At 37.6% G+C, this 16,677-nt stretch overlaps 2 protein-coding genes across 4 annotated transcripts in view; one reads left to right on the forward strand and one right to left on the reverse strand.

Moving 5' to 3' along the window:
- Window positions 1-15,860, reverse strand: part of nf2b (NF2, moesin-ezrin-radixin like (MERLIN) tumor suppressor b) — a 41,782-nt gene extending 25,922 nt beyond the window's left edge. For both annotated transcript variants that reach the window (XM_061962977.2, XM_061962976.2), the window contains exons 1-8: window positions 15,537-15,860; window positions 15,295-15,410; window positions 4,123-4,248; window positions 3,940-4,062; window positions 2,106-2,189; window positions 1,971-2,039; window positions 1,816-1,898; window positions 1,675-1,750 (exon numbers count right to left, since the gene is read on the reverse strand). In XM_061962977.2, coding sequence (XP_061818961.1) covers window positions 1,675-1,750; window positions 1,816-1,898; window positions 1,971-2,039; window positions 2,106-2,189; window positions 3,940-4,062; window positions 4,123-4,248; window positions 15,295-15,384 — 651 coding nt within the window. In that variant the 5' untranslated portion in view covers window positions 15,385-15,410; window positions 15,537-15,860. The remainder of the gene's footprint in view (window positions 1-1,674; window positions 1,751-1,815; window positions 1,899-1,970; window positions 2,040-2,105; window positions 2,190-3,939; window positions 4,063-4,122; window positions 4,249-15,294; window positions 15,411-15,536) is intronic.
- A 25-nt stretch (window positions 15,861-15,885) lies between these two features.
- Window positions 15,886-16,677, forward strand: part of mettl27 (methyltransferase like 27) — a 34,264-nt gene continuing 33,472 nt past the window's right edge. Inside the window, exon 1 of one of the 2 annotated variants that reach the window (XM_061962978.1) lies at window positions 15,886-15,956. The gene's annotated coding sequence lies outside the window, so the exon portion shown is untranslated. The remainder of the gene's footprint in view (window positions 15,957-16,677) is intronic. The other variant, XM_061962979.1, reaches the window with a different exon arrangement.

The following is a 16,677-nucleotide window of genomic DNA, read 5'->3' on the forward strand; positions in this document are numbered from 1 at the left end:
TCTGTGGAAACGCTCCCCGTCCACACTGCTTGGTGCTCGTCTGAGCTGCTGTGACTTAGATTACCATAGTAACTAATTAGATTAGCATAGTAACTAATTAGATTACCATAGTAACTAGTATATCATGCAAAAGCGCAGATTCCAACCATTGAAATACTTTGTATAGTTCAAGACTTACGGTCATTAGAAAACATCACTGCACATCATAATGGCAGCTACAGTTTACATCTTAAAGATCTAAAAAAATGTTGGGGGAATGTCCGGCGGGCCAGATTGAAAAGCTTAACGGACTGCATGTGGCCCGCGGGCCTTAATTTGCACTGATCTGCCTTATAAGATGGTCGTTACGAAAATGTATAAGAGTTGGAAAATCACACTTTGGCGCGACAAAGACGACTCCAAATTTCACCCCCGGACCACACATGTTCTAGAACGTTCTGCCACTTAATAAAAACAGGTAGGTGTTGTTGTTTCTATAAAGTCTGGCTTATTTCAGATTCTGTAGTTCAGTGTTTTTCAACCTTTTTTGAGCCAAGGCACATTTTTTGTGTTGAAAAAATCCAGAGGCACACCACCAGCAGAAATCATTAAAAAACGAAACTCAGTTGACAGTAAAAAGTCGTTTTCGCAATTGTTAGATATGACTTTAAAGCATAACCAACCATGCATCACTATAGCGCTTGTCTCAAAGTAGGTGTACTGTCACCACCTGTCACATCACGCCCTGACTTATTTGGAGTTTTTTGCTGTTTTCCTGTGTGTACTGTTTTAGTTCTTGTCTTGCACTCTTATTTTGGTGGCTTTATCTCCTTTTTTGGTATTTTCCTGTAACAGCTTCATGTCTTCATTTGAGCGATATTTCCCGCATCTACTTTGTTTTTATCCTTCTTCGTGGGGACATTGTTGATTGTCATGTCATGTTCGGATGTACGTTGTGGACGCCGTCTTTGCTCCACAGTAAGGCTTTGCTGTCGTCCAGCATTCTGTTTTTGTTTACTTTTCAGCCAGTTCAGTTTTAGCTTCGTTCTGCATAGCCTTCCCTAAGCTTCAATGCCTTTTCTTAGCGGCACTTTCCTTTTGTTTATTTTTGGTTTAAGCATTAGACACCTTTTTACCTGCACACTGCCTCCCGCTGTTTCCGACATCTACAAAGCAATTAGCTACTGGCTGCCACCTACTGATATGGAAGAGTATTACACGGTTACTCTGCCGAGCTCTAGACAGCACCGACACTCAACAACAACACATCATTTGCAGACTATAATTACTGGTTTGCAAAAAATATTTTTAACCCAAATAGGTGAAATTAGACAGTCTCCCACGGCACACCAGACTGTATCTCACGGCACAATAGTGGTTGAAAAACACTGCTGTAGTTTAATGTGCGCCTTTCTCTGGCTTCTGTTCTTCTCCTGTGAATTGATCGTTGTAATGAACCTCATTTGAAAGTGGCGAATGCATACAAAGCCCGCTCGACATAAAGTGTATACATACGTGCAAGAGGGATGCGGTTTCCAAGCACATGATATGGGTGTCTCGATTCCATTCTTAAACAAACGGGATCTAATTGAGGCATTTAAAAAAAGCTGCAATAGTTCCTAAACATTTTTATGACTGTCACAACCAGCAGAAAGCAGATGTGTTTCATATAAAGCAGCAGTGATTAGCACTCACAGTGATGTCAAAGTAGCTGACGCCGTACATCTCAAGGTCTTGAGCGATCTTCAGGTACTCCATCTCAGCTTCATCCCTGTGAGGATGAGATGTAGTCATGATGCTGCATGAAAAATCCTTTCTGTAGGTCCAAGTTCTTACCTGGCGATGCCTCTGTGCTCGGCGTACCACGCTGTGATCTTCTCCTCCCACATGTCTGCTGTCATCTGGTACTGCATCAGAACCTGAGTGGAAAATGCGTCAAAAGATCTCAGAAGGCAGAATGGCCTCATTTCAGTAAGTGATCTGTGACTTACTGTCTTTGGCAGTAGTTCATCCTGAGCCAGGAACCCTGGCTTGTGAAAGTTGGGGTCATAATCGCCGTACTGTGGAAGAAGACAGCAGACAGGTTAAAAATGTTCGGGAGCTTGCTCTACTGACGTCAAGCTTACCTTGGCTTGGACAGCATAGGAGGCCAGAAGAACAGAAGCTTCTGGAGAACAGAAGATCTCCTCGTCTAAGATTTGTTTTTTCACCTAAAAAAAAAAATCCAAGATGTACAAGCAAGAAGGTAAACATATTCCAATGTCAACACACCTCTGGTTAGCAATAGAGCCAAGGAGAAGCCAGAGCTTAAAAACTATCATTAGGGTAAAATATGTAAACGGACAAGGAGAAACTGAGCTACAAATTGGAATTAGTACTACTGTACTTCAACCAATAAGGAACTTTAATTTACTGACATATTATTAATACCAACAATAATAATTCACATTGTGTTGAAACTCTTACTCTTACTTGTCTGCATTGTTGCACTTTATATATGATTTAATGTAAGTATTGTATTGACATTACAAGAACAACGTCAGAATATAAAACAAAAGTAAAACATATACAAGAAAAAATGTTATTAAAAAAAAAGCCTTGGTATGCAAAAATGGCAGGTTTACATGGAAATATGTCGCAAAGTAAGAAAAAGTTATACTTTTTTTGTAGAAAATGCTGCAATTTTACAATAATATATTTTGTAAATGCAATTATAATGATGAAAATTGGATTATGAGAATAAAGTTGTAATTCTATGTGATGAAAGTCACAATATTATGACAAAAAAAGTACTTAGTCAAGAAAAAGTAATGTTTTGAGAAAATGCTGCAATTTTTGGGAATGCGAATTTAACAGGAAGTTATTCAATTATGAAAGATGAAAGTTGGGTTATGAGAATAAAATCGCAATTTAACAAAATGAAAGTCGCAATTTTACAACAGAAGAAGTGGTTGTTCGACAAGAGGAAATATGAGTTTTCTTGGAAAAAATGCTGACATTTTTTGAAAAAAAAAAAAATAATAATGATTTTACCAGACGTTATTGCAATTATAAAAGATTAAAGTTGGAATGGTATGTGAATAAAGTTGTAATTTACAAGATGAACATTTTACAACAAAAAGTTGAAAAAGAAGAATTTTGACAAAAAGCTGCAATTTTAGGGAATGTGAGTTTTACAAGAGGTTATTGCAACTATGAGAGATGAAAGTTGGATTACATGAATAAAGCCATAATTCTACATTATGAAAGTTGCAAATTTACAACATAAAATAGCACTAAGGAAAAAGTATACGTGTTTTTGAGAAAATGTTACAATTTTAAGGAATTCATTTTACAAGAAGTTATTGCAATTAATAAAGTTGTAATTCTACAAGATTAAAGTCACAATTTTACAACAGAAAAAGGAGCTCTTTGCCGAGAGGAAATATGAATTTCTTGGTAAAATTGCTGACATTTTTTGAGAAAACATTTAAATTTCATCAGAAATTATTGCAATTATAAAAGATGAAAGTTTGATTATTATGTGAACAAAGTTTAAAAGATGAACATTTTACAACAAAAGTATTTTTTTTACAAAATGCTGCAAGTTATTTATTATTTTTCTCAATGAAAGTTGGTAAAAGTCGTAATTTTAAGAGAAAAAAGTCACAATATTACCAAAAGAACATGTAATTTTACAGAAATGAAGTCATAATATTATGACAGTAGTCAGAACTTTACTTCATAAAAGTTTCAATATTAGTAGATAAAGATTGTTATATTTTGAGTGGTTGTAATTTAATTAGATCATATTAATTAAAAAATGAGAATCAGAGTTGCATTTAAAAAAAAAAGTTTTTAACATAAAAGCTAAGAAGTATTTTGTTTTGCATCTTCTTCCATTACAGTACCCAAAATTAACCAAACCGGGACCTTTGGAGCACCACTACACGCCAAACATGATCTTGAAATGATGATTACCTGTAAGAAGAAGAGGTGCTGTGTAATTTCTTGCACCAATTCCTCTTCTACTTTCTCCGGGAAGAACTTGGCCAAGAAGTGAAACGTAATGGGCGAGTCTTTGGGGACCTCCTGATCCAGCACCTGAGAGGGCAAATCGTGTCAATCCAGTTACAGGCGCAGTTATCGTGTCATGTTACTCACTCGTTTGTCAGGTTTGAGCCAGGCGTGGGTGTCCTTCACCGTGTAGCGAAGCCCAAAGAACCACGTCTCCCTCAAGCCCACCGTGCGACACACCAAGTCGAACAAGTCTTTGCCTTTCCACTTGACCTGAGGAACAAACATGTACAACACTGTTACAACTAGGAATGTCAAAAGTATTGTTATTTTGATACCAAGTCAGTACCAACACGTACTCTGGACACTTTGTAGAGGTAGACATTAAAAGTGAAAGAAAGGTGTATTTATTGGCTAATTAAATACAAGCGGTCATCAAAGTATTCGCTGTGCAAGCGAGAGCAGGAAATCCGCCACCACAAGCCCAGGGAGTGTGCATTACAGCGCACAGAAAAGCTTGAGAAGCGTGCAAACCAAACTTTATCACTTCCATAAGTGCTAAAAAACACAGCTTAGACAAACTTTTCTGTCGTTTGGCAACACTTTGAACTTTACTTATTTTACCACAAAGGCAAAGTGTGGCTTGGGGGGCAATTTGCTGAACGCACCTCTTTTTTTTAATGGCACATTGGAGAAATAAAATAAACAGCAAAAATGTAAAAAACTGAGCAAAAAGATATAACCTAATAACAATAGGCTGAAACTTTGTTACTAATAAGGTATAAAAAACAAACATACATACATACATATGTATGTATATATAAGCCTTTTATTTGCCTATTTAATTACAAATGACAAGTTGATTAGAGACAGGTGTGTCCCGAACCGCAAGAGGCAGGTGAAAATCACAAGTCGTCATGGAAACTAAAACAAACAAGGGTGCACAAAAACAGGAACTAATGGAGTCTTTAAACTAACAGAAAATAACAAACACATGATCCAGACCACAGATCTTGACAAAAACTGTCGTTGCTCAAAGAATAATAATGAATCAAAATCAATGTTGTTATGAATTATTGACACATTCAAGGCTACAAATTACTTCACATCAAATATTACACTTTGAAATATCTTTTGGGGAAAATATTGCAATATTTTATATCTGTTTGCATTAAAAATAAAGGGCATCAAACAAACAAACAAACAAAGAAAACATTAAAAAATTAATTAAAATGTATTATTTATGGATAGATCTGAAGCGTTGAAAGTAAACATTAAAAATAAAAGTATTTTTTTAAATTTTCAATTTTTTTTAAACATTTTATTTTTATTGACATCCAGCATCAGACATTCCTATCCATTGCCCTGCGATGAGGTGACGACTTGTCCAGGGTGTACCCCGCCTTCCGCCCGATTGTAGCTGAGATAGGCTCCAGCGCCCCCCGCGACCCCAAAAAGGGAATAAGCGGTAGAAAATGGATGGATGGATGGAAGTTGACATCACACTACCACTATACTGAAACAATATTAACAACAATTATTGTTTGTTTAAAGTACAAACCCCATTACCATATGAGTTGGGAAATTGTGTTAGATGTAAATATAAACGGAATACAATGACTTGCTAATCATTTTCAACCCATATTCAGTTGAATATGCTACTAAGACATATTTGATGTTCAAACTGATAAACTTTTTTTTTGTTGCAAATAATCATTAACTTTAGAATTTGATGCCAGCAACACGTGACAAAGAAGTTGGGAAAGGTGGCAATAAATACTGATAAAGTTGAGGAATGCTCATCAAACACTTATTTGGAACATCCCACAGGTGTGCAGGCTAATTGGGAACAGGTGGGTGCCATGATTGGGTATAAAAACATCTTGGACTCATCCAAAGTGGAAAAGTGTTCTGTGGTCTGACGAGTCCACATTTCAAATTGTTTTTGGAAATATTCGACATTGTGTCATCCGGACCAAAGGGGAAGCGAACCATCCAGACTGTTATCGACGCAAAGTTGAAAAGCCAGCATCTGTGATGGTATGGAGGTGCATTAGTGCCCAAGGCATGGGTAACTTACACATCTGTGAAGGCACCATTAATGCTGAAAGGTACATACAGGTTTTGGAACAATATATGCTGCCATCTAAGCGCCGACTTTTTCATGGACGCCCCTGCTTATTTCAGCAAGACAATGCCAAGCCACATTCTGTACGTGTTATAACAGCGTGGCTTCGTAAAAAAAGAGTGCGGGTACTTTCCTGGTCCGCCTGCAGTCCAGACCTGTCTCTCATCAAAAATGTGTGGCGCATTATGAAGCGTAAAATACGACAGCGGAGACCCCGGACTGTTGAACGACTGAAGCTCTACATAAAACAAGAATGGGAAAGAATTCCACTTTCAAAGCTTCAACAATTAGTTTCCTCAGTTCCCAATCGTTTATTGAGCGTTGTTAAAAGAAAAGGTGATGTAACACAGTGGTGAACATGCCCTTTGCCAACTACTTTGGCACGTGTTGCAGCCATGAAATTCTAAGTTAATTATTATTTGCAAAAAAAAATAAAGTTTATGAATTTGAACATCAAATATCTTGTCTTTGTAGTGCATTCAATTGAATATGGGTTGAAAAGGATTTGCAAATCATTGTATTCCGTCTATATTTACATCTAACACAATTTCCCAACTCACATGGAAACAGGGTTTGTACATGAAGGCTCCACGCTACTGCTGTTCTTTTTTGTTGGTATTTACTGTGTGCTCATTATTTATAAGCACAGTATTGTTTTGTTTTGATATACTTGGAGGTGTTCTTTTTTTTAATGTATAGGTACGATATTGATCATTAAATTCTGTTATTGCACACTGATCTTAAAGGGGAACTGCACTTTTTTGGAATATTGCATATCATTCACACTCTGTATTTAAGACAAGAACACATATGTTTTTTCTCTTATTATGAATACTAATACATAAAATGCGGCATGTAGAAGGTAGCTAACAATGCAGCTAATAGTAGTACTCTATTGCGCCCACAAAGCTCTTTAAAAACATCCAAAAACTGCCAACAATACTCCATTTACATGTCGTGACCAGAATATTAACCAAGTATTAGCAACATTGTTATTATAAGCGTTAAGGCAAACAAACTATTTTAGCGCAACATGATCACAGAGAGCTAATTAGCTAATGCAGCTATATTGACATATTGAGCCGGTCAGCTGCTGCATCGCCTCGGAGCTGGTAAAAGTTATTTCTAGATTATAAATCATGCCTCTCACCTGCATAGTGGAAGGTTGTGGACATAAACCGAAAAGTTGGTCAACTTTGACATGCAGCACTTTTTTTTAACCTGCGTAAAGATTATGATTAATTCTTCATCTAAACGGAAAGATATAAAAATCCCATTAGTCGGCATCCAAGTGAGAGCAGACATCGTACAGTAAGTTACGTTCATAGTTTGTATTTCTTGTTTAGCACTTAGTAATACTGCTACATGATGTTTAGTGTTTCACTAAAGCTAGGTCTGTTTAGCACACAGCTTCTGAAACTTGTAGATCACCCTCCTTATATTCAGTCAAAAATATATAAGGTTCGGGATCATTATTCATACCAAAGTAGTCGTTTTTGGCTTTCATGAAGTCTGCCATAATTAGTACTGCTGTTGTTGAAGGGAAAAGCGAACATTGTGATACATCTGTGAAACTATTATGTCGCCATATGCTTAAAATAAGCTAAATATGTAAATATTACATGTTATTAATGTGCCTGTTTCTACATTACATATACAGTACAGGCCAAAAGTTTGGACACACCTTCTCATTTCAATGCGTTTTGGAGCTCATCGAGAGAATGCCAAGGGTGTGCAAATCAGTAATCAGAGCAAAGGGTGGCTATTTTGAAGAGACTAGAATATAAAACATGTTTTCAGTTATTTCACCTTTTTTTGTTAAGTACATAACTCCAAATGTGTTCATTCATAGTTTTGATGCCTTCAGTGACAATCTACAATGTAAATAGTCATGAGAATAAAGAAAACCCATTGAATGAGAAGGTGTGTCCAAACTTTTGGCCTGTACTGTATATACTTACAGTGTGTATAAAAAATGATGATTGAGGCTTTCGGACGTTTTTAGAGCGCTTTATAGGCGTAACATAGCGACTACCATTGACTTCGTTGTTAGCTGACTTTTGCTAGTGTTTATTTACGATTTAGAATGCATAAAAAAGAAAAACGTGTTGATTTAAATAAGGATTGTGAATGAAAGGCAAAATTGCAAAAAAAAAGTGCTGTTCCCCTCTAAATACTTGACACTTTGAACCACTTTTCAATACGGTACTTAATTTAAAAGTACATGGCTTGAGTTTTTTTTTTTTTTTTATCTTTGTGTGGAAGAAGTATCGAGAATGGTAAAAATGTACAGGTGCCGACCACTGAAATGTTGGTATCGTGACAACCAGTAAAAAAACAAAACAATACTCCTGTTTGGGTGGATGGGAAAGATAGAATAAGTTGGCTTACTTTTGTAACAAATACCACAGGTGGATAAGTCAAGATATTTAAAAAGCCACCAGAGCAGCTTTGACATCCATCCATCCATGCAGTAATCAGAGCTAAGGGTGGCTATTTTGAAGAGACTAGAATATAAAACAAGTTTTCACTTATTTCACCTTTTTTTGTTAAGTACATAACTCCACATGTGTTCATTCATAGTTTTGATGCCTTCAGTGACAATCTACAATATGGATGTTTTTAGAGCGCTTTATAAGCGGAATGTAGCGACTACCATTGACTCCATTGTTAGCTGACTTTTGCTAGTGTTTATTTACGATTTAGAATGCATAAAAAGGAAAAACATGTGTTCTTGCTTTAAATAAGGATTGTGAATGAAAGGCAAAATTCCAAAAAAGCGCAGTTCCCCTCTAAATACGTGACACTTTGAACCACTTTTCAATAAGGTACTTAATTTAAAAGTACATGGCTTGAGTTTCTTTTCTTTTATTTATTCATTTTTTTAATCTTTGTGTGGAAGAAGTATCGAGAAGGGTAAAAATTTATAGGTGCCGACCACTGAAATGTTGGTATCGTGACAACTAGGGATGTCCGATAATATCGGCAGTCCGATATTATCGGACATCCCTAGTTGTCACGATTAATGCTTTCAAATGTAATATCGGAAAATATCGGTATCGGTTTCAAAATTATCGGTATCGGTTTCAAAAAGTAAAATGTATGACTTTTTAAAATGCCGCTGTGTACACGGACGTAGGAAGAGCGCCAATAAACCTTGAAGGCACTGCCTTTGCGTGCCGGCCCAGTCACATTATATCCACGGCTTTTCACACTCACAAGTGAATGCAATGCATACTTGGTCAACAGCCATACAGGTCACACTGAGGGTGGCTGTATAAACAACTTTAACACTGTTACAAATATGCGCCGCACTGTGAACCCACACCAAACAAGAATGACAAACACATTTCGGGAGAACATCCGCACCGTAACACAACATAAACACAACAGAACAAATACCCAGAACCCCTTGCAGCACTAACTCTTCCGGGTCGCTACAATATACACCCCCGCTACCCCCCATCTCAACCTCCTAATGCTCTCTCAGGGAGAGCATGTCCCAAATTCCAAGCTGCTGTTTTGAGGCATGTTAAAAAAAAGAATGCACTTTGTGACTTCAATAATAAATATGACAGTGCCATGTTGGCACTTTTTTTCCATAACTTGAGTTGAAGTTATTCTCTTATTTTGGAAAACCTTGTTACATTGTTTAATGCATCCAGCGGGGCATCACAACAAAATTAGGTATAATAATGTGTTAATTCCACAACTGTATAATTAAGAGTTGGACAATATTGGGATATCGGCAAATAAGCCATTATCGGACATCTCTAGTGACAACCAGTAAAACAAAAAACAATACTCCTGTTTGGGTGGATGGGAAAGATACAATAAGTTGGCTTACTTTTGTAACAAATGCCACAGGTGGATAAGTTAAGATATTTAAAAAACCAGCAGAGCAGCTTTGACGTCCATCCATTTCCTACCGCTTGTCCCTTTCGGAGTCCGCGGGGGGTTGCTGGAGTCTATGATTCGGTTATTTCTAGAGATGTCCGATATTATCGGCCGATAAATGCTTTAAAAGGTAATATCGGAAATTATCGGTATCGGGTTTTTTATTACCGGTATCTGTTTTGTTTTGTGTTTTTTTTAATTAAATCAACATAAAAAACACAAGATACACTTACAATTAGTGCACCAACCCAAAAAACCTCCCTCCCCCATTTACACTCATTCACACAAAAGGGTTGTTTCTTTCCGTTATTAATATTCTGGTACTAAATTGGCCCTAGTGTGTGAATGTGAGTGTGAATGTTGTCTGTCTATCTGTGTTGGCCCTGCGATGAGGTGGCGACTTGTCCAGGGTGTACCCCGCCTTCCGCCCGATTGTAGACGAGATAGGCTCCCCCCGCGACCCCGAAGGGAATAAGCGGTAGAAAATGGATGGATGGATGGATGGTTCTTACAATATATATCAATATATATCAATACAGTCTGCAAGGGATACTGTATCATACAGTATCCCTTGCAGACTGTATTGATATATATACCTGCCAACTACTCCGGTTTTCCCGTAATTAGTACGGTTTTCATCAACCTATTCCGGGTTACGGTTGCAGTGATAAAAAATACGGTTTTTCATTAATTAAAAAAATATATTTAAAAAAAAGTTTTATTCACGAAATCGCGTAACAACAATGACAATCGACACTGCTTCCCGTAACTTCCTATCGAGCCATTCCGAATGCCATGCGCGAGGCTATTTATAGCACCGCTGCCAAGCACGAGGCACCAGTTGCCATTGTTTCCAAACGAGCGAACGATCATGGAATCAGCCGGAGAAAAATCGCAAACGAGTCTTAAACCGAAAAGAAAACTGCAGTCATTCCGTGAAGAATATTCAAAAGCCTATCCGGGAATAATTATCCGTTCCAAAAAGGGTGAAAACTAAGCGAATTGCACCTTGTGCAGACAAAATTTTTCGATCGGACACGGAGGAATTAGCGATGTAAAAGACCACGTTGGGACAAAAAAACACAAGTCTAATGCCGTTGCTAGCGATACAGGTGGAAAACTTTCAACGTTTTTCGTCGCCCAAACAGATTCTTTGGATGTGATAAATGCCGAAGTTTTATTTACGGAGGCAATAATTGAGCATGGACTTCCAATCGCACTGGCTGATCACAAGGTTGACAGGATAACTGGCATTAACTGTCAAAATAATTTCAAACTATTGAAGTTAGCTTACAGAATAAACATGTCAATCAACCCATATGATTTTTGCTGTAATATTTTTGTTTTGAAAAGTCACTGTGACTGATAGAAAAGTGATGGTTTTAGCAACATTTTAACCTGTCTGAATGCTAATAATCATTTTTTAATCATACGGACTGTATCATACAGTCCGTAAGCACACATGATTGTGCGTGCTGCTGGTCCACTAATTGTACTAACCTTTAACAGTTAATTTTACTCATTTTCATTAAATACTAGTTTCTATGTAACTGTTTTTGTATTGGTTTACTTTCTTTTTTATTCAAGGAAATGTTTTTAATTTATTTATCTTATATATATTTTTTTTTTAAAAAGGACCTTATCTTCACCATACCTGGTTGTCCAAATTAGGCATAATAATGTGTTAATTCCACGACTGTATACAGCAGGGGTGCTCATTACGTCGATCGCGAGCTACCGGTCGATCGCGGAGGGTGTGTCAGTCGATCACCAGCCAGGCATTAAAAAAATAGTCCTAAAAATGAGCGATCATAAATCTTCACTATGACGTCACTTTCGTCACTTGATTGACATTCACGGCACCCGAGGGTCTTCTGAGATGACGCTGGCTGCTGCCAGCTCATTAAAATTACCGACTGGAAGGCGAGAAACACATTATTTCAACAGACTCTGGCGCCGTACCTGTCGTCAAAACTCCAAAGACCGACTGCACAGTTGCGCTAACAAAACGAGTCTCAGAAAGCTGGCGTGCTCAAGCTAGCAAGCTACGGAGTTTGCCGACAATGTATTTCTTGTAAAGTGTACCGTATTTTCCGCATTATTAGCCGCACCTAAAAACCACAAATTTACTCAAAAGCTGACAGTGCGGCTTATAACCCGGTGCGCTTTATATATGGATTAATATTAAGATTCATTTTCATAAAGTTTAGGTCTCGCAACTACGGTAAACAGCCGCCATCTTTTTTCCCCGTAGAAGAGGAAGTGCTTCTTCTTCTACGCAAGCAACCGCCAAGGTAAGCACCCGCCCCCATAGAACAGGAAGCGCTTCTTCTTCTACTGTAAGCAACCACCCGCCCGCGTAGAAGAAGAAGAAGCGCGCGGATATTACGTTTCATTTCCTTTGTGTGTTTACATCTGTAAAGACCACAATATGGCTCCTACTAAGCGACAGGTTTCCGGTTCATGAAAAGACGCAATCTCTCCATCCGCATACGGACTACTATTTCACAGCAACTGCCTAAAGACTTTCAAGAAAAGCTGGCTACTTTCCGTGCATATTGTAAAAACAAGATAGCTGAAAAAAAGATCCGGCCAGAGAACATTATCAACATGGACGAGGTTCCACTGACTTTTGATATTCCTGTGAACCGCACTGTGGATACAACGGGAGCACGTACGGTGAATATTCGCACCACAGGGAATGAGAAGTCATCCTTCACTGTGGTTCTAGCTTGCCATGCTAATGGCCAGAAACTTCCACCCATGGTGATATTCAAAAGGAAGACCTTGCCAAAAGAGACCTTTCCAGCCGGCGTCATCATAAAAGCTAACTCGAAGGAATGGATGGATGAAGAAAAGATGAGCGAGTGGTTAAGGGAAGTTTACGCGAAGAGGCCGGGTGGCTTTTTTCACGCAGCTCCGTCCATGTTGATATACGACTCCATGCGCGCCCACATCACGCTGGTTTTTAATATATTATTAAAGTTTGACTGACCTATCTGACTGTTTTTTTGACATTCCTTTAGCGCAGTTAGATGCGGCTTATAAAGTTTTGAAATATGCCGTTCATTGAAGGCGCGGCTTATAACCCAGGGCGGCTTATGGTGCGGAAAATACGGTATACAAAGGAGTACGGAAGCTGGACAAATAAGATGCCAAAAACCAACCACTTTCATGTGGTATTGGACAGAAAGGAGGACTTTTTTCTCCTCCATTCGAAAATGCGGACGTTTTTAGCACTTTCTAATCAATGCAAAAGTCATCAGAATCAGGTAATACACCAACTTATATTCTTGTCTTCATGAAAGAAAGGAATCTATATGTGTTAAACATGCCTGTATTATCTTTAAACACCTTAACTTGTTAACAATATTAACTATATGTGTTAAACATGCTTGCATTATCTTTAAACACCTTTAACTTATTAACAATATTAACTATATGTGTTAAACATGCTTGCATTATCATTAAACAGCTTTAACTTGTTAACAATATTAACTATATGTATTAAACATGCTTGTATTATCTTTTAACACCTTTAACTTATTAATAATATTAACTATATGTATTAAACATGCTTGTATTATCATTAAACACCTTTAACTTGTTAACAATATTAACTATATGTATTAAACATGCTTGCATTATCTTTAAACACCTTTAACTTGTTAACAATATTAACTATATGTTAAACATGCTTGCATTATCTTTAAACACCTTTAACTTATTAACAATATTAACTATATGTGTTAAACATACTTGTATTATCATTAAACACCTTTAATTTATTAACAATATTAACTATATGTATTAAACATTCTTGTATTATCATTAAACACCTTTAATTTATTAACAATATTAACTATGTGTTAAACATGATTGCATTATCATTAAACACCTCTAATTTATTAACAATATTAACTATATGTGTTAAACATGCTTGCATTATCATTAAACACCTTTAACTTATTAACAAAAACATATATTTCATAAATAAGTAAATATAAATTATATATATCAAGGTTCAAGGTTCAACTTTATTGTCCCCGCGGGGAAATTTGTCTTGGGCACAGTGCATCATTGCTTTCTTAACATACCCAAAAACAACAGAACAAAAACACAAGCACAGACACAACCACAACCATACAACTAACATTTAAACATCAGAACATGGAGCTTGATAGACATAGGTGGCACTTTGATGTAGGCATAAAATCTACAGTATGGAGATAAAGATAAAGTACCAATGTGCATTGCACTAGAGCTCATGGATAAAGTGCTGTGTGCTAAAGTGCTTAGTTCTAAAGTGCTATGTGCTAAAGTGCTATGTGCTAAAAAAGTGCTAACCTATGTATTAAAATTCTATTGCACATTGTTGGTCAGCTTAATGGAGGCTGGGACAAATGATAATTTAAGGCGGTTAGATTTGCATAGTGGGACCCGGAGTCTTCTCCCTGATGGCAGGGTTTCATATTCAGGAAAGAGTGGGTGTTGTGAGTTGGAAATAATTTTCTTAGCTTTTTTCCTAACTGCCTGCTCATAGATGCTCTGTATAGGCTCATATTCTTTCCTCCCTACGATTTTCATTGCCGTTTTATGCATGCCGGCCAGTTTGCTTTTTAGCTTAACGGTTAGGTTGCCAAACCATGAGGTGATCCCGTATCTAATGATGCTCTCTACAATGGCACGGTAGAAAATCATCATGATATGGCTGCTTACGCCGTACAATCTTAATCTTCGCAAAAAATATAGCCTCTGTTGCACTCTATTGCACAGTTTGTCAATATGTGTCTTCCAGCAGAGAAGATTATCAATATGAACCCCTAAATATTTATATGAGGATACCTGGGTGATTTCCTGATTTTTGATGACCACTGGCTCATGGTCAGTCACTTTCCTCGGATCCAAAACCATTTCCTGTGTCTTGGTCACATTTAAAATAAGATGGTTAGTGTCACACCACCTAATAAATAGGTCTATCTCGTCTTGGTACACAGAGGGGTCCGTATCCTTGTGTAGAAGGCTTAGGAGCACGGTATCGTCCGCAAATTTCACCATATAATTGTTAGGGTGCACAATCCTACAATCATGAATGAGGTAGATCCCCACGACTTGATCAATTGAAAAGTAGCTCGCCTTCAGAAAAAGTGTGAGCACCCCTGGTATACAGTATATCGTAATCGGTTGATATCGATATCGGTAATTAAAGAGTTGGACAATATCGGAATATCCCTAGTTATTTCCAATGCGACAAAGATTCCAATCAGCGTCATCGATTTAAAAAAAAGTCTTACCTCGCAACTGAACTCCATCTCAGCATCCATGGTGGTAACTTTCACTTTGAAGGTCTTCGGCTGTTTCTTTTTTAACCCTAAAATGGACATTTTGTGCCAGTGTTGCCAGTCAAAACCTGCCAGGAAAAAAAAAAAAAACAGAGCGATTTGTCCCCAACATTCAAGACGTCAAAGCATGAACAACTACAATAAAAATATGAATAATTATCATTCTATAGCTACGTCTTTAAACTAGAGCTTACCAGAGAGAAAAGTCCACAGTTTGTGTCGTTAATGAAGATCGGGAGTTTTTTTTTTGTTTTTTTTGTGGCAGATCGATGCTAAGCTAGCTACTCACTAAGCTTTAAACTACCGCACAAAAACACACCAAAGACGGCCGAAACAAGTCCACAACTTTTCGCAAGTCTCCATGACCGAAACGCAGCGGGCGGGTGACGTTAAAAGTTAGTTTGAAGACGAGAGCTACATGTGTTAGCTTTTTTTTAGCACGCAGTCCAAGTTGAGGACTTTCCAGAAGATTGTTTTGACTCCGAGTGCGCGAGTGAGGCCCCCTAGAGGCCGGATTGTGAACAGCAAGACGAGGGGACGGTGAAGCGCATGCGCGGCAAGAATGGCCCCAGGAAGTCAAGGTTTTTGCGGTTAGCAGCGTTGCCAGACGTACGGTAATTAATATACTCATAGCACAATTTCACCCTCTGTACGATTAATGATGTCAAAAATCATATAATATAAGACAACCTGAGCCCTTTGAGATAGCTATTAGTAAACACGAGCTGGACACATGTTGTTTATTGTCTCACTGGGCTCTTTACAGTCCGGCGGTGGTCAGTGCTGTTATGTTTATGTAAAGATAAAACTGCATTATAAGAAGTGATAAGAATGCAATGGTCCACTTTGACACATTATGTGTATCAAAGATGCTTAACCAATGTGCGGAACACGTTGAGGGTTCCAGGTTCGATCCCCGCTTCCGCTATCCTCGATAATAAAAAGGAGATGCTTGGAAATAGCATAAAAATGCCCCAAAAACTTGGAAAAACGCGATTCATAGCGTTACTTTTTTTTACCCCCATTCCCGTTTATGCAAGAAAAATACAGCTTAAATGAATTGGTCAGTTTATTAACAATTCATATTATGTTGATGAAATATGAATACATACAGAAGTATTTCTGTAGGATCCACCGAAATCGCAAAGTTCATCAAAACCAGTGGTGAAAAACGCATATACGTTTGTAATTATTTTGTGTAACCAACAGAGGTGGGTAGAGTAGCCAGAAATTGTACTCAAGTAAGAGTACTGTTACTTTAGAGATTTATTACTCAAGTAAAAGTAAGGAGTAGTCACCCAAATATTTACTTGAGTAAAAGTAAAAAGTATGTTG

The sequence above is a fragment of the Nerophis lumbriciformis genome, linkage group LG09 (assembly GCF_033978685.3).
Source record: "Nerophis lumbriciformis linkage group LG09, RoL_Nlum_v2.1, whole genome shotgun sequence".
Taxonomy (NCBI): Eukaryota; Metazoa; Chordata; class Actinopteri; order Syngnathiformes; family Syngnathidae; genus Nerophis; species Nerophis lumbriciformis.